Genomic DNA, 27,316 nt, shown 5'->3' with positions numbered 1-27,316 from the left:
CCAAGTCGTTTAGTCGCAGGATAATTCTCATTGCTCCTTACTGGCCTTGTCAAATATGGTTCCCCTTTCTTTGGCCCCACCTTCAGGAGGAGCCGTGGATCCTGGACCCAGTGCCGGATCTTCTGACGCATCAGTCAGGAGCGCTTCATCCCGCTCTTCAGAGCCTCACACTGACAGCTTGGTTACTCCACTTCCAGTCTTACCCAGGCTTCCAGAATTATCCCCTGCAGTACGACACATTCTGGTTTCCTTGCACAGAAAGACGACTAGGAAACTTTATGCAAGCAAGTGGAGGAGGTTTTCTTGTTGGGGGGGGGACAAAAAACACATAGATCTCTTTAAAGCCCTTATACCTGCAATTTTGGAATTTCTAACAGAAATCTTTAATCAAGGGGCAGCGGCAGCCACTATACGAGTACAATTAGCCGCCATATCAAATTATCATGTGGGAGACCTTGGATCCAATGTAATGTCCCATAGATTATGCAAATCTTTCCTCGGGGTACTTCTCTACTAAGACCACCCTTAAGAGAACCCCCTTCTCCATGGGACCTAAATTTAGTATTATCATCCCTGATCCTTCCCCCCTTTGAACCAGCATCCTCTTGTTCACTAACGTTTTTATCTTGGTAAACAGTCTTTTTAACAGCAATTACTTCAGCTAGGAGAGTTTGAGTTGCAAGCTCTGTCTGTCCGCCCTCCATATTTGATTTTCCACAAAGATAGTTTCCCTCAGAACAAATCCTTCCCTCTTACCAAAAGTTTGTTCTGAAGCGAATTTAAACCAATCTATAGAATTCCTAGGTGTGGCAACAAGGCAGAATATAAGCTTCACCAACTGGATGTGCATAGACAGTTGCATTTTTACTTGCATAGGACCAAAGATTTTAGAAAGTCAGACCAGTTGTTTGTTTTCTATTCAGAAAACAAAAAAGGCATGGCAGTCTCTAAAGTTACTTTGTCCAAATGGCTTACTGAGACCATCACCTATGTCTGTAACTCTCATAGTAAAGAACTGCCAGGGAAAGTTAAAGGGCATTCAACTAGAGCTGTATCAACTTCCATTGCCTTTCAGTCTAGACTACCATTGGATTCAATTTGTGCTGCTGCTACATGGGTTAATCCTCATACCTTTATCTCTCATTACAAGGTAGATGTGGCCTCCTGGAACCCCATCCTTTGGTTCCACTGTCCTGAAGAGTTTATTCCCTTGAGCCACACAAGAAAAAAGTGCTGGGGACTCTGCCCCAATCAGCAAGAATGAAGGCGAGATAGGACAACATAACATAAAGAAGTTATGTACTCACCATAACGTTCCATGTTTGTTGTCCTGTATCTCACCTTCATTCTTGCATCCCACCCATCCATTCCTCCTCTTGGAAGATCTAGAGGACTTTACAATTGGCAACATATGGTCTGATTCCCTTCTTGCCTCTTTACTTTATGACCAATATATTTCATAAATTTTTTTCTGTATGTTAGCATACTCTAGGGAGTAGCGTCTCAAACAAGATCTGGGGAACAGCCGCTAGGCATCCTGGGATAGGTTGTAGCCTCGAGCCAGTAGAAGTTCTCGAGCTTTGGTATGTGGCCGAGTCGGAGCCGAGGATAGGCTCCAAACCCAACCAGCAAGAATGAAGGCGAGATACTGGACAACAAATATGGAACATTATGGTGAGTACATAACTTGTTTTTCCGGCTTTGTTACTTCACAGAAGTGGTTATTTGGGGGTTTTAATGAAACATGGTGTGCTATTTCATTTGGTTGTAGCAATAATGGCATGATGACTTTACTTCCCAGATTGATTGCAGTGAAAAGATAGATTTTGCTTCCATATTTTCTTAAAGCTAAATTGCAAGTTCGAGTGAAAGTGGTTCTGGAATGAACTCTTAGGGAAATCTTGTAGATGCAACATGTTTCTTTATAGCTTTTGTCTGTATTTTGCTGAGAGCTCAATCTTTTTATAGGTTTTAGCTAGGTTAAAAGATGAAGAGGTGCGATGTCGAAAGTACCTACATCCAAGTTCATACACCAAAGTGATTCATGAGTGCCAGCAACGTATGGTGGCCGACCATTTGCAGTTTCTGCATGGAGAATGTCATACCATCATTCATCAGGAAAGGAGAGAAGGTAAGATGTGATTATGTATGAAGTATGTACTTCATAGTTGTTATCCTTTTTATGGAGTTGGTAACTGTAAATAGCAACAGTATCTGAGATGAAATCTTCATTGTGTGTTCAGTAACTCAGAAAGTAATAAATTACATTACTTTGAAAAGGTAATTCATCAGGTGTCATGTAGATGAGGCTTTTCTGTATGTTCGTCTTCTGGCAGTTTTTCTTTTTTTTTTTTACTTTTCTGTACCCACATTTATGAGGGGGAATCAAATCACTAAAGTTATTACTTTTTTGTCCTTCTCCAGCAATGTCTTCCAAGCTTTCCTGATGTTGCTCACTTTTTTCTGTAATATTTTGCCCAAGTTGCCTGCATTTGCATTTCTGTGATGTCACTGACTGTACCATTGCTGCTTGTCTTACAAGTGTTGTCTTAGTGATGATGAGGATGGAGGAGTCCATGTCAATCTTTCTACACTCTTGTGTTTCTCAATCACATTGATTTATGAGCAGGTTTAATGAAGAAAGATTAGCATCTGAGAAGGGTATGTTATGGCTTCAGTCTTTCTAGGTGAGTGTTCATTAGTTGATGTCCAGGCCTTGCATTACTACCAGGTGACACACACAGACTGTGTTTGGCTGCTCTGTCCCGCAGCATCCCTTTCATTGATGCTGGGTTTGAGGAAAAACAATCTTTTTGTGGGTCATACTGTTGATACTCTTACTTTATTGCACACTGTTTACCCTTGTTGATAGGGTCAGTCCTGTGCCAGTCAGTTTGTCCATTTGTTCCCCATCAACAGGACTAATGTAAACCAGGACAGGTAATTTATTTATACTACTATTAGGGGTGAATTGAGGGGTTTCTGCTAGACCTATGTTTCATTTCCTGCAGATACCCACTTAGAGAGATGAAGTGGGGACATACAGTTAGCTGTGTTGGTCTTACCTCACTTCTGTAAGTAAAGTTGCCAGCAAGCAGCACTCCCCACCCCTCAAACATGAGCAGTAGTTTCCTTGGTCTCCACTGTCAAATTCACACTTCCCTATATCGTCCCTAAACACCCCCCACACACACACGCACACAAGGAGAGGTGAACAGACCATATCTCTTTAGTCCTTTATCTCCCTGCCTGCCTTCTGCAGTGCTGGGGATACTAACTGATCCCCGGTCGTCTGAGGTGCAGTAAGGGCTTCAACCCTCTGCTCCTCAGAGCCAGGCTACATGTGACTTATATGAAAAGAGAGGTAACCAGGTTGAGACTTTAGGGGGTTCTTCCCAGTTCTGCATTTCAGATTTTCACTACTTGAGATCTTGCTGTGTACACAGGGCAAACAGCATAATACACTTCCTGTAAATGTTGTCCTTTGCTGGTTGTCTTATATTAGTCTCTTAAAGATAAGTAGAACAAGTGTGTGTGTTTGAGGGGGTTGTCTTCTGCTTCAGCTCCTGCCCCTGCTGTGCCTGATAGTATGCTGTCTCACTATTTCATCCTTGGATGCTTCAATGTGTTTCTGACAAAGAACCCATCTTAAAGTCCTTAACTGAGGATTTTATTTATGCAGTGGATATAAAACATGTACACACCTCTGTTAAAATGCCAGGTTTTTGTGAGGTAAGAAAATGAGACCACAATAAATAATTTCAAAACTTTTCCCATCTTTAATGTGACATATAATGTTAGCAATGCAGTTGAAAAACAAACTAATCTTTTAGGGGAAAAAATATAAAAAATAAAAAAATGTACAATAAGCTGCTTGCATAAGTGTGCACACCCTTAAACTAATACTTTGTTGAAACACCTTTTGATTTAATTACAGCATTCAGTCTTCTTGAGTAGGAGTCTGTCAGCATGGCACATCTTGACTTGGCAATATTTGCCCACTCTTCCTTGCGAAAGTGCTCCAAATCTGTCAGATTGCGAGGGCATCTCTTGCGCACAGCCCTCTTCAGGTCACCCCATAGATTTTCTATTGGATTTAGGTCTGGGCTTTGGCTGGGCCATTCCAAAACTTTAATTTTCTTCTGGTGAAGCCATTCTTTTGTTGATTTGGATGTATGCTTGGGGGTATTAGTCATGTTGAAAGGTGAAATTCCACTTCATTTTCAGCTTTCTGGCAGACGCCTGAAGGTTTTGGGCCAAAAATAACTGGTATTTGGAACTGTTCATAATTCCCTCCACCTTGACTAAAGCCCCAGTTCCAGCTGAAGAAAAGCAATCCCAAAGCATGATATTGCCACCACCATGCTTCACCATGGGGATGGTGTTCTTTTGGTGATGCGAAACATTATTTTTGCTCCAAACGTACCTTTTGGATTTGTAGCCAGAAAGTTCAGTCTTGGTCTCATTAGACCATAGCACATTTTCCCACATGCTTTTGGGAGACTTGATGTATTGTTTTGCAAATTTTAGCCGGGCCTGGATGTTTTTCTGTGTCAAAAAAGGCTTCCGTCTTGCAACCCTACCCCATAGTCCAGATATAGGGAGAATATGGGAGATTGTTGTTGCATGTATTACACAACCAGTACTTGCCAGAAATTCTTGCAGCTCCTTCAGTATTGCTGTAGGTCTCTTGGCAGCCTCCCTGACCAGTTTTCGCCTTGCCTTTTCATCAATTTTGGTGGAACGTACAGATGTTCTTCGTGTTTCACTGTTGCAGTCATTACATTTGGGTTATCTACATGCAGGAAGGCCTCAGCCGGCCTGAATACCAGAGTCTTGGATTCCTGCGTCGGATGCTGTCTCTTCTTCCATGAAGTCAGGTCGTCAAGGGTATAAATCATGCAGCCAACACCATTACATCGGTCTTTCTTACCGCGCGGTGCCCGAAGCAAAAGCAGTTCACAAGTTCCGGTCGGCCGACTCCTGAAATTTTCATTTTCGAGTATCAGAACCGAAGTCTTCAAAAAAGCTAAGTACCCTGTTGTGGATCCTTTTTGTTGCTCTTAACCGATATCAGTAAAAGTTAACAATTGTCTTACCTGTGGAAAGCAAATACCTCATAAAGATTTTCATTCGTACTGCATTCCTTGCTTAGGCTCAGACCACAACATCCCTCACTGTCGGTTTTGTGCCTTATTCAACCCCCAAACTATTCATTGTCAGTCTATGTTTGTATCATATTATTTTGGTACTCTGTATAATTATCCAGAAATGGCTTTGGTATGCCATCCGACTAGCGATATTCCGAAAAAACGTAAGGATAAAGACAGAGACTGCATAGGTCCAAAACTGCCGACGACGCTTCTGTTAAGATAGTCGCCAGTCCGCCGGTACTCAGTGAGGCGCTTTCGCAGCCCTTGATACCCGCTACTTAAGATTCGCAGGCCTCTACTGAGACCCATTCGGAGTTCGGTATGCCGCGGGATGCTTCTTTGACTATTAAACTTGCGGATGTCTCTGCCTTGGATGGGTCCGGAGCCGCTGTGCAGGCACTGGCTTCTGAGGGTGTATTCAGGCCTACAGACTTGCATTTTAAAAACTCGACCCACGTCTAGAAAACCGACGTCCAAACCGCATGGTCAAGCCCATATGCCTAAAAAACAAATACTTAGAATGGCTGAAGACCTTATTACTTTAATTAGGGGAAGCCAGCCTTCCCCCTCTAAGAGACTTAGAACTGATTTTCCTTCTGATTCTTCTGATCAGGATTCTGATATTTCTGTTTCTTCTGATTACCAGGACTTGCCCTTATCTACCTGTGAGGATTCTGATGCAGATTTTTCTTTTGGTGAAACCTTACACACACCTAGGGAGCATTTCCGCTGGGAAAGCCAGGATTACTCTGACTCCAGAAAGAGGCTTAGGGAATTTTTACTCCTTCCACAACACAGGCCTTTAGCTATCCCTCCTGTTCTGGACATTGTAGATGATGCTTTCCTGGAATCTAGCCTGTCCCCAGACACTTTACCTCCAGCTTCCAGAAAACCTGACAGGTATTACAGAATACCTGACTCTCACAAGTTCCTCTTCAAGAATCCTACTGCGGATCCAGAGACCATTTCCCAAGGTCCAAAGGGCATTAAGGCTACTGCTGCCAAAAATCCTACCCCTTCTGATAGAGATTCTAGAGCCTTGGACAGATGGGGTAAGAAGGTATACACTTCTGCTACTTTGGTCATTAGGGCCTTAAATTGCCAGTTTCATATGTTAAAGTACCAGCAGCATATTATGGGACTACTTAAACAGAAAATGATGTTGATTTCTGACTGTGCTGAACACAAAGAATTACAGGATTTAATGCATTCTGCTGAACAAGTTGGTAAACATACTTTGCAGTGTGGTTTTGATTCTTTAGAAGCATCTTACAGGGCTGCTGTCACTGGGTCTGTACTTAGAAGGCATGCTTGGCTTAAGGAGCAAAACTTGCCAGATCATGTTAAAGCTAAATTACTGGATGCTCCCTTAAACCATGACCGCCTGTTTGGCAACAAAGCAGAAGAAGTCCGCAAAAAGATGGAGGAAAAAGCTAAATCTATGTAAACTGTTAAAGATTTCCTGCAAGTACAGCCTCCCAGATTTAGTAGGTATTGGCCTTCAAAGAATTGGTCCTTTCCAGTCTCTTCCAGGCCTTCTCAGTCCAAACCCAGGAACAGCAGACCCACCCAGGTTACAGTCTCAGGCTACGCACAGGCCTAAGCAGTGGGGGGCTCCCACTTTCAAAGCAGGAAGTAGTAAGACACCCCCTACGGAAAAATGTCACAATGACTTAACCTTAACCCTTCCAAGCCCTGCTCAACCATCTGCTCCCTTAGGAGGAAAGCTTGCCCTGCATGCAAAAAACTATGATCTCATTACCCAGGACAAGTGGGTTTTAAATATAGTTTTCCAGGGATACAGTTTCCACTTCCACACCCTTCCAACCCCAAAAGGTTGGCCAGACCTACCCCCAGATCAGTGGGCAGAGGCTCAACAGCAGGTTCTTTCTCCTCTAAGTATCAGGGCTATTCACCCTGTCCCAGCAGAAGAAAGGGGACAAGGTTTTTATTCAAGACTTTTCCTGGTACCCAGAAAAGACAGCTCCTGGCATCCTATCCTGGACCTCTTTATTCTAAACACCTTTTTGGTAATCCCAAAATTCAGAATGCTAACACTTCAACAGCTGCTTCCTATGCTAGGCAAAGATGCCTGGTTGGAAACCTTAGACTTAAAGGAAGCTTACTTGCACATTCCAATAAGGGAATCTTGCAGGAAATACCTACGCTTCAGGGCAGGCTCCATGCACTATCAGTTCTCTGCACTTCCCTTTGGCTTATCTACTGGCTAGCTCCAGCCATTGCATTTTTCAGGCATTCACATATTCAGATATACCCATACCTGGACGATTGTCTGATTCAGGCAGAAAGCCAGGACTTGCTATTAAAACATTTCATAAAGAAGCTTCTAACCTCACTGGGGTACACCATAAACGAAAATAAATCTCACCTAGTACCCTGCCAACAGATTGTATTCCTGGGAGCAAGCTTGAACACAACTTCCCAGATGGCTTTCCTCACTCCCGAGAAACAAGTTTATTTGACAACCTACTTCAAACTACTGGCCACAAAGACTCCGCTAATTGCAAGGAAAATTCTGCAAGCCCTGGGGTTCATGGTCTCTTGCATTCTACTAATTCCATATGCAAGACTGCATATGAGGAAACTACAATGGTATCTAAAAAGTCTATGGTGCCAACATTCTCAGGACCTGGAATCAATGATTCCTATCATTCCTTGTATAAAGACAGAGTTCCTTTAGTGGGCAGAGGCCTGCTACCACAACAAGAGGCTCCCTTTTACTCTACCCCCTGCCGCCCAAACCCTAACAACAGATGCATCAGACTATGGGGGGGGGGGGGGGGCTCACTTGGCAGGGCAGTGCATTCACGGCAAATGGAACCCGAGTCAGATGCACCTGCATATCAACCAAAAAGAAATATTAACTGTACAGAATTCCCTGACAGCCTTCAAAGACCACATCCTTCCAGGACAATTATTGTTAAAGAAAGACAACACCACAGTTATGTGGTACATAAACAAGCAGGGGGAAACCCACTCGTACCCTCTCTGCAGACTAGCTATGGCTGTGTGGAACACAGCCTTGAGCTACCAAGTGCACCTTCAAGCTCAATTCCTGCCAGGCAAGTTACATTCACTGGCAGATGACCTATGCAGAAATCTCATGGACCCACATGAATGGAAACTGGAACCAAAAATATTCAACCTCTTGAGGAACAAATGGGGGACTCCAGAGGTAGATCTGTTTGCCTCCCCTCAGAACTACCAATTGGAAAATTCTGCACAAGGACTCCCCACAGTCAAGCTTGGAAAGTGGATACCCTGTCCTTTACCAGGGAAAGCCTCTTGGTTTATGCCTTTCCCCCTCTGCCTCTCCTCTCGAAGGTCCTGCTAAAGATCAAATAGGGCAAGCCAAGGACAACACTGATTGCACCAGACTAGCCACGCCAGCATTGGTAACCCCTCTTGCGAAGTATGATACTGCTGGAGCCACGGCACCTACCTCAGACACCTTCCCTGCTGTCCCAGCAGGTTGGCCAGATTCTGCACCCTCAACTTCAAACCCTGAACCTTGCAACGTGGCTAATTCCTTGAGCTTTCCAGTAGCATCTTTCAGTAAGCAGGTGCTAGGTGTCATTCTGGAAGCAAGGAGGCCTAGTACTAGAAAATCCTATGCTGAAAAGTGAAAAAGATACTGTTCCTGGAGCCAGGCTCAGGGGATGGGCACAACGGTGCCCAGCTTACCGCATATTCTTTAGTACTTAACAGAAATGCTCCACAAGGGCCTATCCTTCTCGTCATTTAAAATTCATGCCTCTGCCATTTCAGCACATTATAATACTGAACCACCCCTCTTCTCTCGCCCCCTGCTAAAGCAGTTTCTCAGAGGGGCCAAAAGTTTAAGACCCCCCAGGTGAGCCTTTACTCCAGCCTGGGACCTTAACTTTGTATTGGAAAAGCTCACTGTCCCTCCATTTGAACCAGCTGCAACTTCAAAAGTTTTTCCTTACTGGTACTGTTGTCATCCCCTGTTGCTTGCCTGCTCTAGCCTCCAGGTAGCCCCCACCAAACAATTACCGCGTGGCTCCCAGTCAGCAGGCGGTGAGATCGAAGATCTGCTACCACGGTGCAAACACATAAGCTGGTCCTACAAAAAACTACACTATTACTATCCCCAAGGAACTAGGGTAGCCCCCACCAAACAATTGCCGCGTGGCTCCCAGTCAGCAGGCGGTGAGATCGAAGATCTGCTACCACGGTGCGAACGCATAAGCTGGTCCTACAAAAAACTACACTATTACTATCCCCAAGGAACTAGGGTAATAAAATACCCTTGTTACATTTCATTTGTAATCGAAAGCGTATAGCAGGCAGGCAACAAAACAGTATTGTGTTTCTTAACCTGGCAGCCCTTCTCTACTTATCCCTTGTAACTTGAATATTACAAGCCCTCTTGCAGTGCTAAAATCAGCCTTAGTTTAAAATTACAGTTGAGCAAAGCCTTCTGCTAACTTGCCAACTATTCACCAACCACTAGGTCTCAGAAGAAGGAAACACTTTAGCTTAAAAAAGTAGCCTCTATACTTACAGGCAGCAGGTCTTAAGACCCTGCAAACTCCTGATTGGTGTATGGTTTTTGTCTCATTTCACTTGGTCATAATCGACTGTGATTGTGTAAGTGCCCAGTTTGACTGCAAATAGTTGTGATTGGATTATTTACCATCATCAGGAAAATGTTAGCGTTTTACTGTAGCCTAATATCTTCAGTCAATGTGTATGTCTGTTAGTGTATCATAGTGTATTTAGCTTAAGGTGCTTAAATTTACGTGCCCAATTTGACTATAGCTTATTTAAATGGAGGCATTCTTAGCGACTAGGCATAACGACAGAGCTTTGTTATAACATGCTAACTGAGACTGTGTGTTAGCGAAATCATCATGCTTTCCAAGTAGATGTTGTTTATTATAGAATAAAGCGTACTAAGGGTTTTTCCATAGTATTTTGTATGTAACCTACTGAGCGGATTGCTTGTTATGGATATTTATGTGCCAATTAACTAACTTCTTCAACTATTTGACCTAGTGCTTTGTGTACCAAGTTAGTAGAACGTCGCAAATATTCCTACCTCTTGTAGTGCGACACAATTTAAAGCGTTATCAGTTCATGATTTAAAAAATAGGGCTATCACCTGGTATTGAGCCATGAACTTTGCCCAGAATTGAAGTGCCTTATCATTTTGTATCTGTTGGCAACCAATCTTCTTTGTATGAACTGTTCACATACTGTTTTGTTAAAGTTTACGATGAGTTTATGTATGTAACATTGCACTTCACCTTTCACCTTATCTTCCTGCTAATCTAGTGACAAGCTTGTTTATTTTCTAACTGCCTGAATTAATGTGCTATGCTCATAGGCTTTAAAAGTCTTGGGTATTATACTTTTCTTCCTCAAGAACTCACCCTCTGTTCTTTGTATTCTCACCTTAGGTAGCCCCCACCAAACAATTACCGCGTGGCTCCCAGTCAGCAGGCGGTGAGATCGAAGATCTGCTACCACGGTGCGAACGCATAAGCTGGTCCTACAAAAAACTACACTATTACTATCCCCAAGGAACTAGGGTAATAAAATACCCTTGTTACATTTCATTTGTAATCGAAAGCGTATAGCAGGCAGGCAACAAAACAGTATCGTGTTTCTTAACCTGGCAGCCCTTCTCTACTTATCCCTTGTAACTTGAATATTACAAGCCCTCTTGCAGTGCTAAAATCAGCCTTAGTTTAAAATTACAGTTAAGCAAAGCCTTCTGCTAACTTGCCAACTATTCACCAACCACTAGGTCTCAGAAGAAGGAAACACTTTAGCTTAAAAAAGTAGCCTCTATACTTACAGGCAGCAGGTCTTAAGACCCTGCAAACTCCTGACTGGTGTGTGTTTTTTGTCTCATTTCACTTGGTCATAATTGACTGTGATTGTGTAAGTGCCCAGTTTGACTGCAAATAGTTGTGATTGGATTATTTACCATCATCAGGAAAATGTTAGCGTTTTACTGTAGCCTAATATCTTCAGTCAATGTGTATGTCTGTTAGTGTATCATAATGTATTTAGCTTAAGGTGCTTAAATTTACGTGCCCAATTTGACTATAGCTTATTTAAATGGAGGCATTCTTAGCGACTAGGCATAACGACAGAGCTTTGTTATAATATGCTAACTGAGACTGTGTGTTAGCGAAATCATCGTGCTTTCCAAGTAGATGTTGTTTATTATAGAATAAAGCGTACTAAGGGTTTTTCCATAGTATTTTGTATGTAACCTACCGAGCGGATTGCTTGTTATGGATATTTATGTGCCAATTAACTAACTTCTGCAACTATTTGACCTAGTGCTTTTTGTACCAAGTTAGTAGAATGTCGCAAATATTCCTACCTCTTGTAGTGCGACACAATTTAAAGCGTTATCAGTTCATGATTTAAAAAATAGGGCTATCGCCTGGTATTGAGCCATGAACTTTGCCCAGAATTGAAGTGCCTTATCATTTTGTATCTGTTGTCAACCAATCCTCTTTGTATGAACTGTTCACATACTGTTTTGTTAAAGTTTACGATGAGTTTATGTATATAACATTGCACTTCACCTTTCACCTTATCTTCCTGCTAATCTAGCGACAAGCTTGTTTATTTTCTAACTGCCTGAATTAATGTGCTATGCTCATAGGCTTTAAAAGTCTTGGGTATTATACTTTTCTTCCTCAAGAACTCACCCTCTGTTCTTTGTATTCTCACCTTAGGTAGCCCCCACCAAACAATTACCGCGTGGCTCCCAGTCAGCAGGCGGTGAGATCGAAGATCTGCTACCACGGTGCGAACGCATAAGCTGGTCCTACAAAAAACTACACTATTACTATCCCCAAGGAACTAGGGTAATAAAATACCCTTGTTACGTTTCATTTGTAATCGAAAGCGTATAGCAGGCAGGCAACAAAACAGTATCGTGTTTCTTAACCTGGCAGCCCTTCTCTACTTATCCCTTGTAACTTGAATATTACAAGCCCTCTTGCAGTGCTAAAATCAGCCTTAGTTTAAAATTACAGTTGAGCAAAGCCTTCTGCTAACTTGCCAACTATTCACCAACCACTAGGTCTCAGAAGAAGGAAACACTTTAGCTTAAAAAAGTAGCCTATATACTTACAGGCAGCAGGTCTTAAGTCCCTGCAAACTCCTGACTGGTGTATGGGTTTTGTCTCATTTCACTTGGTCATAATTGACTGTGATTGTGTAAGTGCCCAGTTTGACTGCAAATAGTTGTGATTGGATTATTTACCATCATCAGGAAAATGTTAGCGTTTTACTGTAGCCTAATATCTTCAGTCAATGTGTATGTCTGTTAGTGTATCATAGTGTATTTAGCTTAAGGTGCTTAAATTTACGTGCCCAATTTGACTATAGCTTATTTAAATGGAGGCATTCTTAGTGACTAGGCATTACGACAGAGCTTTGTTATAACATGCTAACTGAGACTGTGTGTTAGCGAAATCATCGTGCTTTCCAAGTAGATGTTGTTTATTATAGAATAAAGCGTACTAAGGGTTTTTCCATAGTATTTTGTATGTAACCTACCGAGCGGATTGCTTGTTATGGATATTTATGTGCCAATTAACTAACTTCTGCAACTATTTGACCTAGTGCTTTGTGTACCAAGTTAGTAGAACGTCGCAAATATTCCTACCTCTTGTAGTGCGACACAATTTAAAGCGTTATCAGTTCATGATTTAAAAAATAGGGCTATCGCCTGGTATTGAGCCATGAACTTTGCCCAGAATTGAAGTGCCTTATCATTTTGTATCTGTTGGCAACCAATCTTCTTTGTATGAACTGTTCACATACTGTTTTGTTAAAGTTTACGATGAGTTTATGTATGTAACATTGCACTTCACCTTTCACCTTATCTTCCTGCTAATCTAGTGACAAGCTTGTTTATTTTCTAACTGCCTGAATTAATGTGCTATGCTCATAGGCTTTAAAAGTCTTGGGTATTATACTTTTCTTCCTCAAGAACTCACCCTCTGTTCTTTGTATTCTCACCTTAGGTAGCCCCCACCAAACAATTACCGTGGCTCCCAGTCAGCAGGCGGTGAGATCGAAGATCTGCTACCACGGTGCGAACGCATAAGCTGGTCCTACAAAAAACTGCACTATTACTATCCCCAAGGAACTAGGGTAATAAAATACCCTTGTTACATTTCATTTGTAATCAAAAGCGTATAGCAGGCAGGCAACAAAACAGTATCGTGTTTCTTAACCTGGCAGCCCTTCTCTACTTATCCCTTGTAACTTGAATATTACAAGCCCTCTTGCAGTGCTAAAATCAGCCTTAGTTTAAAATTACAGTTGAGCAAAGCCTTCTGCTAACTTGCCAACTATTCACCAACCACTACGTCTCAGAAGAAGGAAACACTTTAGCTTAAAAAAGTAGCCTCTATACTTACAGGCAGCAGGTCTTAAGACCCTGCAAACTCCTGACTGGTGTGTGGTTTTTGTCTCATTTCACTTGGTCATAATTGACTGTGATTGTGTAAGTGCCCAGTTTGACTGCAAATAGTTGTGATTGGATTATTTACCATCATCAGGAAAATGTTAGCGTTTTACTGTAGCCTAATATCTTCAGTCAATGTGTATTTCTGTTAGTGTATCATAATGTATTTAGCTTAAGGTGCTTAAATTTACGTGCCCAATTTGACTATAGCTTATTTAAATGGAGGCATTCTTAGCGACTAGGCATAACGACAGAGCTTTGTTATAATATGCTAACTGAGACTGTGTGTTAGCGAAATCATCGTGCTTTCCAAGTAGATGTTGTTTATTATAGAATAAAGCGTACTAAGGGTTTTTCCATAGTATTTTGTATGTAACCTACCGAGCGGATTGCTTGTTATGGATATTTATGTGCCAATTAACTAACTTCTGCAACTATTTGACCTAGTGCTTTATGTACCAAGTTAGTAGAATGTCGCAAATATTCCTACCTCTTGTAGTGCGACACAATTTAAAGCGTTGTCAGTTCATGATTTAAAAAATAGGGCTATCGCCTGGTATTGAGCCATGAACTTTGCCCAGAATTGAAGTGCCTTATCATTTTGTATCTGTTGTCAACCAATCCTCTTTGTATGAACTGTTCACATACTGTTTTGTTAAAGTTTATGATGAGTTTATGTATATAACATTGCACTTCACCTTTCACCTTATCTTCCTGCTAATCTAGCTACAAGCTTGTTTATTTTCTAACTGCCTGAATTAATGTGCTATGCTCATAGGCTTTAAAAGTCTTGGGTATTATACTTTTCTTCCTCAAGAACTCACCCTCTGTTCTTTGTATTCTCACCTTAGGTAGCCCCCACCAAACAATTACCGCGTGGCTCCCAGTCAGCAGGCGGTGAGATCGAAGATCTGCTACCACGGTGCGAACGCATAAGCTGGTCCTACAAAAAACTACACTATTACTATCCCCAAGGAACTAGGGTAATAAAATACCCTTGTTACATTTCATTTGTAATCGAAAGCGTATAGCAGGCAGGCAACAAAACAGTATCGTGTTTCTTAACCTGGCAGCCCTTCTCTACTTATCCCTTGTAACTTGAATATTACAAGCCCTCTTGCAGTGCTAAAATCAGCCTTAGTTTAAAATTACAGTTGAGCAAAGCCTTCTGCTAACTTGCCAACTATTCACCAACCACTAGGTCTCAGAAGAAGGAAACACTTTAGCTTAAAAAAGTAGACTATATACTTACAGGCAGCAGGTCTTAAGACCCTGCAAACTCCTGACTGGTGTATGGTTTTTGTCTCATTTCACTTGGTCATAATTGACTGTGATTGTGTAAGTGCCCAGTTTGACTGCAAATAGTTGTGATTGGATTATTTACCATCATCAGGAAAATGTTAGCGTTTTACTGTAGCCTAATATCTTCAGTCAATGTGTATGTCTGTTAGTGTATCATAGTGTATTTAGCTTAAGGTGCTTAAATTTACGTGCCCAATTTGACTATAGCTTATTTAAATGGAGGCATTCTTAGCGACTAGGCATAACGACAGAGCTTTGTTATAATATGCTAACTGAGACTGTGTGTTAGCGAAATCATCGTGCTTTCCAAGTAGATGTTGTTTATTATAGAATAAAGCGTACTAAGGGTTTTTCCATAGTATTTTGTATGTAACCTACCGAGCGGATTGCTTGTTATGGATATTTATGTGCCAATTAACTAACTTCTGCAACTATTTGACCTAGTGCTTTGTGTACCAAGTTAGTAGAACGTCGCAATTATTCCTACCTCTTGTAGTGCGACACAATTTAAAGCGTTATCAGTTCATGATTTAAAAAATAGGGCTATCGCCTGGTATTGAGCCATGAACTTTGCCCAGAATTGAAGTGCCTTATCATTTTGTATCTGTTGTCAACCAATCTTCTTTGTATGAACTGTTCACATACTGTTTTGTTAAAGTTTACGATGAGTTTATGTATGTAACATTGCACTTCACCTTTCACCTTATCTTCCTGCTAATCTAGCGACAAGCTTGTTTATTTTCTAACTGCCTGAATTAATGTGCTATGCTCATAGGCTTTAAAAGTCTTGGGTATTATACTTTTCTTCCTCAAGAACTCACCCTCTGTTCTTTGTATTCTCACCTTAGGTAGCCCCCACCAAACAATTACCGCGTGGCTCCCAGTCAGCAGGCGGTGAGATCGAAGATCTGCTACCACGGTGCGAACGCATAAGCTGGTCCTACAAAAAACTACACTATTACTATCCCCAAGGAACTAGGGTAATAAAATACCCTTGTTACATTTCATTTGTAATCGAAAGCGTATAGCAGGCAGGCAACAAAACAGTATCGTGTTTCTTAACCTGGCAGCCCTTCTCTACTTATCCCTTGTAACTTGAATATTACAAGCCCTCTTGCAGTGCTAAAATCAGCCTTAGTTTAAAATTACAGTTGAGCAAAGCCTTCTGCTAACTTGCCAACTATTCACCAACCACTAGGTCTCAGAAGAAGGAAACACTTTAGCTTAAAAAAGTAGCCTCTATACTTACAGGCAGCAGGTCTTAAGACCCTGCAAACTCCTGACTGGTGTATGGTTTTTGTCTCATTTCACTTGGTCATAATTGACTGTGATTGTGTAAGTGCCCGGTTTGACTGCAAATAGTTGTGATTGGATTATTTACCATCATCAGGAAAATTTTAGCGTTTTACTGTAGCCTAATATCTTCAGTCAATGTGAATGTCTGTTAGTGTATCATAGTGTATTTAGCTTAAGGTGCTTAAATTTACGTGCCCAATTTGACTATAGCTTATTTAAATGGAGGCATTCTTAGCGACTAGGCATAACGACAGAGCTTTGTTATAATATGCTAACTGAGACTGTGTGTTAGCGAAATCATCGTGCTTTCCAAGTAGATGTTGTTTATTATAGAATAAAGCGTACTAAGGGTTTTTCCATAGTATTTTGTATGTAACCTACCGAGCGGATTGCTTGTTATGGATATTTATGTGCCAATTAACTAACTTCTGCAACTATTTGACCTAGTGCTTTGTGTACCAAGTTAGTAGAACGTCGCAATTATTCCTACCTCTTGTAGTGCGACACAATTTAAAGCGTTATCAGTTCATGATTTAAAAAATAGGGCTATCGCCTGGTATTGAGCCATGAACTTTGCCCAGAATTGAACTGCCTTATCATTTTGTATCTGTTGGCAACCAGTCTTCTTTGTATGAACTGTTCACATACTGTTTTGTTAAAGTTTACGATGAGTTTATGTATGTAACATTGCACTTCATCTTTCACCTTATCTTCCTGCTAATCTAGCGACAAGCTTGTTTATTTTCTAACTGCCTGAATTAATGTGCTATGCTCATAGGCTTTAAAAGTCTTGGGTATTATACTTTTCTTCCTCAAGAACTCACCCTCTGTTCTTTGTATTCTCACCTTAGGTAGCCCCCACCAAACAATTACCGCGTGGCTCCCAGTCAGCAGGCGGTGAGATCGAAGATCTGCTACCACGGTGCAAACGCATAAGCTGGTCCTACAAAAAACTACACTATTACTATCCCCAAGGAACTAGGGTAATAAAATACCCTTGTTACATTTCATTTGTAATCGAAAGCGTATAGCAGGCAGGCAACAAAACAGTATCGTGTTTCTTAACCTGGCAGCCCTTCTCTACTTATCCCTTGTAACTTGAATATTACAAGCCCTCTTGCAGTGCTAAAATCAGCCTTAGTTTAAAATTACAGTTGAGCAAAGCCTTCTGCTAACTTGCCAACTATTCACCAACCACTAGGTCTCAGAAGAAGGAAACACTTTAGCTTAAAAAAGTAGCCTCTATACTTACAGGCAGCAGGTCTTAAGACCCTGCAAACTCCTGACTGGTGTATCCCCGCTCCGCTTCGCTCGGGCTCGCTCCGCTCCCCACCCTGCCCCCTTATCCCACCCGCCCCTGCTATCTCTACATTTATTCCAGTTAGAAACCCATCCCACTCAATCCTGAACCAATCATAGGCTCCCTCTAATTTAGACCTCTCCTCCCACCATCCCATCTATCCACCAATATCTCAGCAGGTCTACCTAACCCTTCCCATTCCTTTAGCTATTTCATCTTTCAGAACAATGGGTAAACTAATAAACTCTTTTATCCCAACTATACCTCTACTTTTACTTATCCTTTATTTCTCAACCAGATATGAAAACCTAACTCTCCAGGGCATTCACGTCCCCAATGGTCTCACCTCCTATTACTCTAACCTTCCCACTAATCTGATTTCTCCTTCTAACTGCACCACTACAACACTCTGCTTTAAGGGTGTATATCTAATGCTACGTCACCCTAAAGCTACCACTACAAAATATAGCCTAAAGATAATATGTAAACTACTAAGACTGATAGATCACCTGAAAAAATGCATTGCTAAGGATGGTGATATTCACCCTAACCCAGGCCCAACCACAAACCCAGACTATATTACCCCTAACCCATCTCTAAGAACCTCTAGCTCTCTTCTCATCTTCCATCTAAATGTTAGAAGTATTAATAACAAAGTTCATAATCTACATGCTTTACTAGCCACTCATCTCCCAGACATCATGTGTCTAACTGAAACCTGGCTCAAACCTTCCACTAAGGATGAAGAGATTCTCCCACCTGGGTATAATATGCTTAGGGAAGACCGAATAAAAAAAAAGGGAGGGGGAATAGCTGTTATGTTTAGAAGCCCATTGAATATCATACTGAATTCTTTACAACCCCCTAAGATCTCCAATAGCGAACTAATTTCCCTGAAAATATGCCTAAACAACCATAAAAGCATCAACCTCATTGTAGTTTACATCCCACCAGGGAATAACCAAGATACCCTGGAACTAACCTTATCTTGGCTAACTATGAACTACCCTCAAGAAACCATTATACTGGGTGACTTTAACATTGACTGGTCCAAGTTCTCTGACCAGAAGAATCCTCTGCCCATTAACTTACATGGCTTCTCCCAAAGCATCACTTCTCCAACAAGACTTGGAAACTCTAATCAAAAAGATAGCACCATAGATTGGATTCTTACCAATAAAGATACACCAAACTATACCAGTGGGACCCTCCCAAATGACCTCAGTGACCACCTTGTCACTTTCATCATGAAACATAAAATGACCTGTACTAATCCTCCCATATATAGACATGTTAGAAATAAGAAGAAATTTCTTCCAAGACTATTCTTGGCTGAACTTAAATCCTGCAACTGGTCCATGTTAAAACACTTCCCCTTGATGAGAGTGTGTCATTCTTCAATGACACATTTCTAAATATACTGGAGTCTCATGCTCCTAACCGACTTATCAGATCAAAGGTCCGGATTGCACCTTGGCTTACCAAGGAAACTAAATTAAAAATTAAGCTTAGAAACCAAGCTTGGGACAAGTGGAGAACCACAAAAGCACCCCTAGACCGCATTAAATTTCAGCAGCTCAGAAATTCAACTAAATCAGACATAACCCGGGATAAAAAGAACTACTTTTGTCACCTCCAGGATAGACACCAGAATAACCCAAAGAAGTTTTGGGCAGGTTTCAATAACCTCCTTTATTCTGGGAAATCCTCTACTCCAACCCCAGAGAAACTTATTGGTAAAGATCCTGTAGAAATAGCCAACACTTTCAACACTTTTTTCAGTGAGACCATCCAGTCACTAGCCAGTCAGCTACCTTCTTCTTCCCCCTCTATTACTACTACTACTGCCAAAGATCCACCTTCCTTTAACCTCCAACCAATACCCACCTCCTATATCAGAATCCTATTGAAAAAACTCAAACCATCCACTCTATCGACTGATCGACTCCCAGCCGAATACCTACAAATAGCATCAGATGTTGTAGCCTACCCCATTTCTATCTTAATTAACAGGACTATTACAGAAGGCACAATCCCCTCTCTTTGGAAAATATCCTACGTCATCCCTCTTCATAAGGGGGGTTCCTCCACAGAAACCTCTAACTATCGACCGATAGCAATACTGTCACCTATTGCAAAATTAATGGAAAGATGTGCTCACAAACAACTCCTACATTATCTCACTCTAAATAATCTTTTGTCCAAAACTCAACATGGCTTTCGCCCTCATCATAGTACTACCACTGCTCTCCTATCCTTTGTTGACACAATCAACAGCAACCTTAACAACAAACTAATTACTTCTGCTCTATTTCTTGATCTGTCAAAAGCCTTTGACATGGTCAATCATCAACTCTTACTACAAACCCTTGAAAACCTTCACCTTGATAAACCAGCCCTAAACTGGTTTAATGCTTACCTCTCTGGTAGACAACAGGCTGTTCAGTGGCAAAGTAAACTATCCCACTTACTACCTAACACAATAGGAGTTCCCCAAGGTTCCATACTTGGCCCCCTTCTTTTCTCTGTATTCATAAACGACCTGCACTCAGTCATCCCTAAAGCCACCTGCATTCAATATGCAGACGACTCTACGTTGATTTGCTCTGATCTCTCTCTCAGTAACCTCCAGAAAACCACCCAACACTGCTTTACTGAAGTGGAAAAATGGTTTACTGAACGGAAACTTATCCTAAACCCGAAAAAAACTAACCTACTACTAATTCTCCCCACCTTAGCCTCTTCTTTAGGGCTATACCCTCCACTCCCTAATAATATGACCTTCCACGTTCAATCCACTAATGGGACCATCATTGAGCCTGTCACCAACACCAAATTACTAGGTGTCACAATTGACCATAAGCTCAAATTTGATATTCACATCAGACAAACTATAAAGACAGTTAACAAGAAACTTGGTTCCTTGTATAGAATTAAGAACTTTCTTACGCCCCATACTAAACTAACTATCGCACGTACTCACCTTCTCTCCACCTTACTTTACGCCTCTCCAGTACTTTCCTTCCTCAAAAAAACTGAGCTCAACAAACTCTCTGTAGCTTATAACCATATTGCCAAATTCGTAACTGGTGAACCGTACCGTACTCACCATTGCCTTAACCTAAGAAAACTAGGCTGGTTAGAACTCCCCAATCTTCTTAAGTTTAACCAACTTAATGAAGCATTTAAAATTATCAAAGAACCAGAAAAAAAACCCTCATTGTACAAACTTTTAACCCCCTATTCCAATCTAAATAGTCTTCGTTCCTCTAATAGTGTCATGGTACAAACAACGAAATCCAATAACTCAGGTGGCGATGCTCTCTTTGCCAATTCCATTGGAAAACTATGGAATTCCCTTCCAAATAACCTAAGACTAGCTACCTCTCTCAACCAATTCAAAACTAACCTTAAACTATTCTTTAGCTCTCATTGGTTATGTCCTTGCACTAAACCAGACTAAATCTTTAGATCCCTGCCTTCCTTCTTGGCTGGCTCACTAACTAATTCTTTTTTCTCCTATATATCCAGATCCTACTTTTTCTACCTCCTACTGAACTTTGTCCTTAATTAACCTATCTTTACTATTATTTGCTTTTCTTCTAATTACCCAATTTAATTGTATGCATACTTTGTCTTTCCGTGTTTGTTTCCTCCTACAAAATTGTATTTTAGTATGTAATTCAATGTCTGTTTTTCAATGTCTGTTTGATCATTGTGGAGCTTTTCTCCCCGGGCCTCTGCTGAAAAAAAAGGATTTATATCCAGTTGGACTAGCCCGGTAAACAAATGTAAAATAAAATAAAAATAAATAAAAATAAACTACAGAGTTGAAATTCTTTTCTTGGAAAACAGCCTTCTTTCTAGCCATCACTTCAGCAAGAAGGGTGTCTGAATTACAGGCCCTCATGGCAGTGGACCCCTTCATTATCTTCCATGCAGACAGGGTTTCCCTCAGGACCAATCCTTCCTTTTTGCCCAAGGTGGTGTCTAGTGTGGTCCTAAATCAGTCCATTCATTTGCCTACCTTTTTCCCGAATCCACAAAACAAAGGAGAATGAATACTGCACTCTTTGGACGTGCACAGACAACTTAGATTGTATTTGGACAGGACTAAGCCTCTCAGAAAGTCTGAACAGCTGCTAGTTGGCTTTGCTGCAGGGGCAGAGGGGAAGGCCATTTCAAAGCAAACCATTTCTAAATGGATAGACCATTGCATTCATTTCTGCTATAAGCACCATGGAAAACCTACCCCACAGGGGATAAGATCACATTCCACCAGGGCTGCATCTACCTCTACAGCCTTTCTCAGAGGAGTCCCTACCAAGGACATCCTAGAAGCTGCTACCTGGAGTTTTGTGCATACCTTCACCAAGCATTACCACATGCCTATTTTTTTCTAAATCCAGAGCTGATTTTGCCACTGCAGTCTTGCAGGGCTTAATAACTGCTCCTAATGCTCTCTAACTTCCCCCTCCCTTCCTTAGCTTTGGGAATCAACCCAAATGTAATGACTGCAACAGTGAAACACGAAGAACATAGTACAGTTGTGTACACTTACCATAAATGTAGATGTTCGAGTGTATTCACTGTTGCAGACCTGGTTACCCTCCCTCCAGCCCCCTGACTTCTTTTGCCTCTATCTTTCCTTCTTGTTTGGTATATTTAAGCTTTCTGGTGTATTTGCTTTTTGATGGAGGTGTACCATAACATATAATTGCTTCCCGTTGTGGGGCACCTGCCATCTGGGGCAAGAAAAACTGATTGTAATGGCGTCGGCTGCATGTTTTATACCCCTGACGTCATGGAAGAAGAGACAGTATCCAACGCAGGAATCCAAGACACTGGTATTCAGACCGGCTGAGGGCTACCTGCAGGCAGATAACCCAAATGTAATGACTGCAACAGTGAATACACTCGAACATCTACATTTATGGTAAGTGTACACAACTGTACTTTCTTTGCAACGTCAGTGTCATCCCATATTTTCTCCACTTTCTGATGACTGTCTTCACTGTGTTCCATGGTATGTCCAATGTTGTGGAATTTTTTTTTTGTACCCATCTCCTGTGATACCTTTCAACAATGAGATCCCTTTGATGCTTTGTAAGCTCTTGGCGAACCATGGCTTTTGCTGTAGCAGGCAACTGAGTAAATGTCAGGAAAATCCTACTAGGACAGTTGAACTTTATTTGGGGTTAATCAGAGTCTCTTTAAATTGATGGCAGGTGTGTACTCAAGAAAACCGAATGTATAATTAAATCAAAAGGTGCTTCAACAAAGTATTAGTTTGTGTGTGCACACTTATGCAACCAGCTTATTGTACATTTTTTTATTTTTTCCCCTAACAGGTTTGTTTGTTTTTCAATTGAATTGTACAGGTTATAAGTCACATTAAAGGTAGGAAAAGTTTTGAAATGATGTATTGTGGTCTCATTTTTTTATATCACAAAAACCTGGCATTTTATCTGTACAGTTTTTGTATCCAATGTAGGTGTTCCTGTGCAGTAGTTAACAGCTCGAGTTTCCTTCTTGTAAGTCAGTTTATGGCAGTTGTTCATTGATATCTAGCTCCTGCATCTAAGACAGTGTGCCCTGTGTCTGCACATGAGAAAGTGCCCCATGCAAGGTTAGAAAAGAGAGTATACTGATTCTTACTCTTATTTCGTTCTTTCTTTCTGTTCTTACAGACTCACTGTCACCCCTGTCTTTCCTTTAACTATAAAGTTCTCTTGTTCAGTACATAAAATGCATGCAGCATCTGAGTGCTCTTATTTTACTGAAATCACACATTGTGATCCACAGAGGAGCTGCATCTGTTGACTTGGGATGGAGCACAGTGTTGAGTCCTGTCAGAAGTACCAGAGCTTCAGCCACAGAGGCAGTGTTTTGAGAACCTAACAACCTGTCTCACTGTGCTAACAAGGTGATAGCCATAGACAGCAGCCAGTGCAGTGATCAGCCAAAAAGTAATTTGTGTGACCCACTCAGGCGCTGGAGATGTTTAGAGTAAGGAATCATGACCCAGGCAACATTTAAAGCCACTTCTAAGAACATCACTTTTGTGATTGGCTGTTAGCCTGGAAGTGATTCAGCTTCCACTTGTCATTTCTGGATGACTGCAAAGGAAAGTGGGTAATTGTCACCCTCGCAATCATCTTTGAAGAGAGACTTAAAGGTGTAGGCATTACCCCTTTTGCACTTAAACATGTGTAGGGACTGACTTCTTTTAAGTAGGCCCTTTAACCACCCAGACCTTATTTTAATGTCATACTTTGGGTGCTGCATATTGTTTGCAACTGACATTAGATAGAAGTTCAAAGGATAGGATTGTGATATTCCCTGTAAGCTCATCCAAACCAGATAAGTCCTCACTCACGTCTACAGCATTATACTTGTGGTGCCAGTTTGGTGCATGGTAGGAGATGACGTAGAGGCTCTGAGGAAGTGTATAATCAGGGTATACTACTGTTGTGGTAGCACAAAATCCTGTCATTTTGTTCTTTAAGCTGCATAAGATGAGCTTTTCCCTTCACACAGTACTGTCTTTCGACCCTATCCATGATTTCTGATGCTCCTGCATCTGTCATGGAAAAGGAGGGCGTAAGCCAGCTCCTTAGATGCTGCTTCTTGAAGACACTGCCTTTCCAGTTTTATTCCTTGAATTATTTGGTGAAGGAATTTATGAATGGTGCACAGTCTGTCTTCTGAGAAGGACAGGCAAAATAACTGTAGTCCACTCACTAGTACCCCCACCCAGGTGACTTTTCCTGTAGGAAAGCCTTCCAGGTAATCAGCTCCCCTATAGACTAATTAATGTTTTCTTTTCTTTTTCCATTAGAGTCGCTGGATGAGCACCTATGAAAAAGGAAGACCCTGGGTCATTCTCCTTCTTTTTCTTCTGGGGTGGGTCCTTAATGGTGTTATGCTAACAATGTTGGTATTTGGCTGTAGAAACAGCCTGATACTAACTTTTGTTCCTTTACATGGGATGACATACTCTAAAAGCCCTTGATGATTGTTACACTGTGCTTTCTAGGCACCCTAAGACTGATTCTTAAGCAATTTTTTAAGTCCAGCACAGATCCAAAGGACCCCTGAATTTTGCTCCCATTATAATCAAGGAAGTAAGAAATTTTGTGTATATATTATTTATATATAATTTTTTTTTTTGCTCTTTGCAGAAGCTTGTCTGATGGCTCTTCTGCCTATACCCAATTGTCTCATTCATTCTGTGGGGTGACAGCTGAGCATTCCATGTGTTAGACAAAGTCCTATGGCCCATTCATTCCTGCCCAAGAAGACTTAACAGCCCGTCTCTTCCCCAGTGATAGGGAGTGGGGGCAACTTGCTGCACTTAGGGAACAACTTACTCCTACCCTGGTGGGGACATCCCCACCCCCTCCCTTGGCTGCTCTTTGAACTCTTCTCTGTGCTGCTGCCATGGAGAGCATGACTCCACACTTTCAATACCTAGCTCATGCAAATTTGCATCCTAATGAGTTCTGGATGTGCATTATTTACTGACAGCACGGTACAGCTCTTCACAGTATGCATGCCAGAGTGATTCAGTCTGTTTAAAGAGGTGTGAAAGGGTTCCTGGGCAAAGAGCATAAGCAGTATAGGAACAGATTGATACTGTGCATCTGAATAACAAGCATTGCTTTTCTCATTATGAGGAGGACTCTAGATGTGAACTTTACCTATTATGGAAGGTAGGGGCCCTAGGCAATAAGTACTGCTGGGTATGATCAGAATAAGCCTAGTGGTGAAGCTAACTACAAGCATTATCAGACTAACCTGGTGGGTGGGCCTGTACTGTTTGTACAGCACTGTACTTGACCAACCTTGCTATATGTTCTGATTAGCAGGACCAGTTAGAGCACACAGCAGAGGGCAGTGGTGTTCAACCAGTGAAGATAATAATTTACTCATTTTATACAGAGTGACTTATCTAGCAGATGCAAATCGCATAAAGCAGGCTGCACTGTGAGATGAACGTTTCATGCATCCTACCCTGAGGCTGTGTTCTTAAGGTTGGCACAACATTTGGCATGCACATTTGCAGCATGTACTTTCAAGCTGATACGTTTCCTATTGTCTGCATGTATGGTTGCAGAGGTACAGCCATTGACTTGCACTTGTTATGTATTGTAAACCCATGTCCAGTAATTGTATTTGTAAAATTAATGCATTTATTTTGCTATCCTTTTGCTGTAATGCCTTTTCCTCCCCTCATATTAAACAAGTTTTAATGTTATATGGCTCAAACATGCCATGACGTACTTATTCCTGTTCTTGTATGGTGTGGCTTACTAGGTCATTAGATCCTCTAGCTGTACCACATAGCTAGTAATTTGTGGTTAGATAATTTTGTTAGTACTGCTTTATATGTATAAGATTAAATTGACTCATGTCAAATGGTCATTTAATTTATCCCCACATTTGACCTTGTGCTGTTGTACGTACAGCATTCATGAATACTTTATTTTTGAAATGTTACTTAAATTATAAAGTGTAGTTGAAAAACTTCACTGCTGCATCCCTTAAGCATTAACTTGCCTGAATGTAAGTGATGCTAGGGTTTAAACCCACAAGATCAAATCTGTCTCTGTTTCTCATTCGTGCTTGAGTATAGAAATGTCTGAGCAACAAACACTGTTAACGACATCATAACACCACAATGCTAATAGCTCATCATTATATATACAGCAACAATCACTTCCAAGGGTAAAGTGCCTCCAAAACAGCAACAGAAGAAATCCAAAAGCAAAACTGGTGGAGGACACACCACGACAATAAGAAGTTGAATAAAATACAATAAAACAAAAATAACGCATTCCCAGTAAGCGCTTTCACATTCTACATGAATGCTTCATTAGACTGTTAAGGAAACACAGCAACAGCCTCCTTTTAAGTATCTTGTCACAGTTATTTCATAGCCAATCATATATTATTATTTTAATTGGTATATTTAAATAGCATCATGTGATCGTGTAGTAATATTTATTCCTTCAATTCAGCACTTATTTGTGTGTCTGTTTAAAACTATTCTAAAATCAAAACACTGTATTGCCACCTAATCTCATCTAATGTACCTATCATATAAATATGTAAAAATATAACGTATATATGAAAAAATATATATGTGTATATGTACTCAAAAAATACATATATAAAAAACATGAAAACATATACATACAAAAAATACTTATATCAGCGTTTAAAAATACGTATGATGCATAATCTAATATGACATTCCAATACTGGAAACATGATACAGATGCTGAGCAACAACATGTGCAGTCAGTTAATACCAACATTTGTAAGTACAAAAACTAACAACTTATCATCAGATATACATTTCTAGCCTGAACACTGATATAAGTGGTAGCTTGTGATAAGTAAGAACGCAGATGATCAATGCCTGTGTTGTGTGGTATGTTTGTGTAAAGTGCCTCAATGACCAAAGTCACAAGTAAAACATTATTGGGCATAGGAGATTGCTGAAATAAAATGCTAAGGAAATCATTCCTTGATAATTTGGCAGTCTATTCCATTCCTAAAGTTTAAATTGGCTTCCTGCGGTTCACAAGCTATTTTCTTGGACACTTGCATTTCCATTGATCCAAATGACCATTCCTGGACATCCACTTTGTACAGAAAAGAAACTTTTCGAAATAATTATTTAGACTTCACTAGTATGCACCCAAGTTTCATGAAGCGAAATATGGCTAGGGGTCAATTTATTCGCATTTCTCGGTTGGTTAGTAA

At 40.9% G+C, this 27,316-nt stretch overlaps 1 protein-coding gene across 4 annotated transcripts in view; it reads left to right on the top strand.

The window, feature by feature from the left end:
• The window catches only part of CUL2 (cullin 2), a 2,069,186-nt gene that overhangs the window by 1,125,303 nt on the left and 916,567 nt on the right, over window positions 1-27,316 (top strand). For all 4 annotated transcript variants that reach the window (XM_044066711.1, XM_044066712.1, XM_044066710.1 and 1 more), the window contains one exon: window positions 1,969-2,131. In XM_044066711.1, coding sequence (XP_043922646.1) covers window positions 1,969-2,131 — 163 coding nt within the window. The remainder of the gene's footprint in view (window positions 1-1,968; window positions 2,132-27,316) is intronic.

This window comes from Protopterus annectens, chromosome 3.part1 (assembly GCF_019279795.1).
Source record: "Protopterus annectens isolate FY-2018-M chromosome 3.part1, PAN1.0, whole genome shotgun sequence".
Taxonomy (NCBI): domain Eukaryota; kingdom Metazoa; phylum Chordata; order Ceratodontiformes; family Protopteridae; genus Protopterus; species Protopterus annectens.
This window is presented reverse-complemented; position numbering and strand designations above follow the sequence as displayed.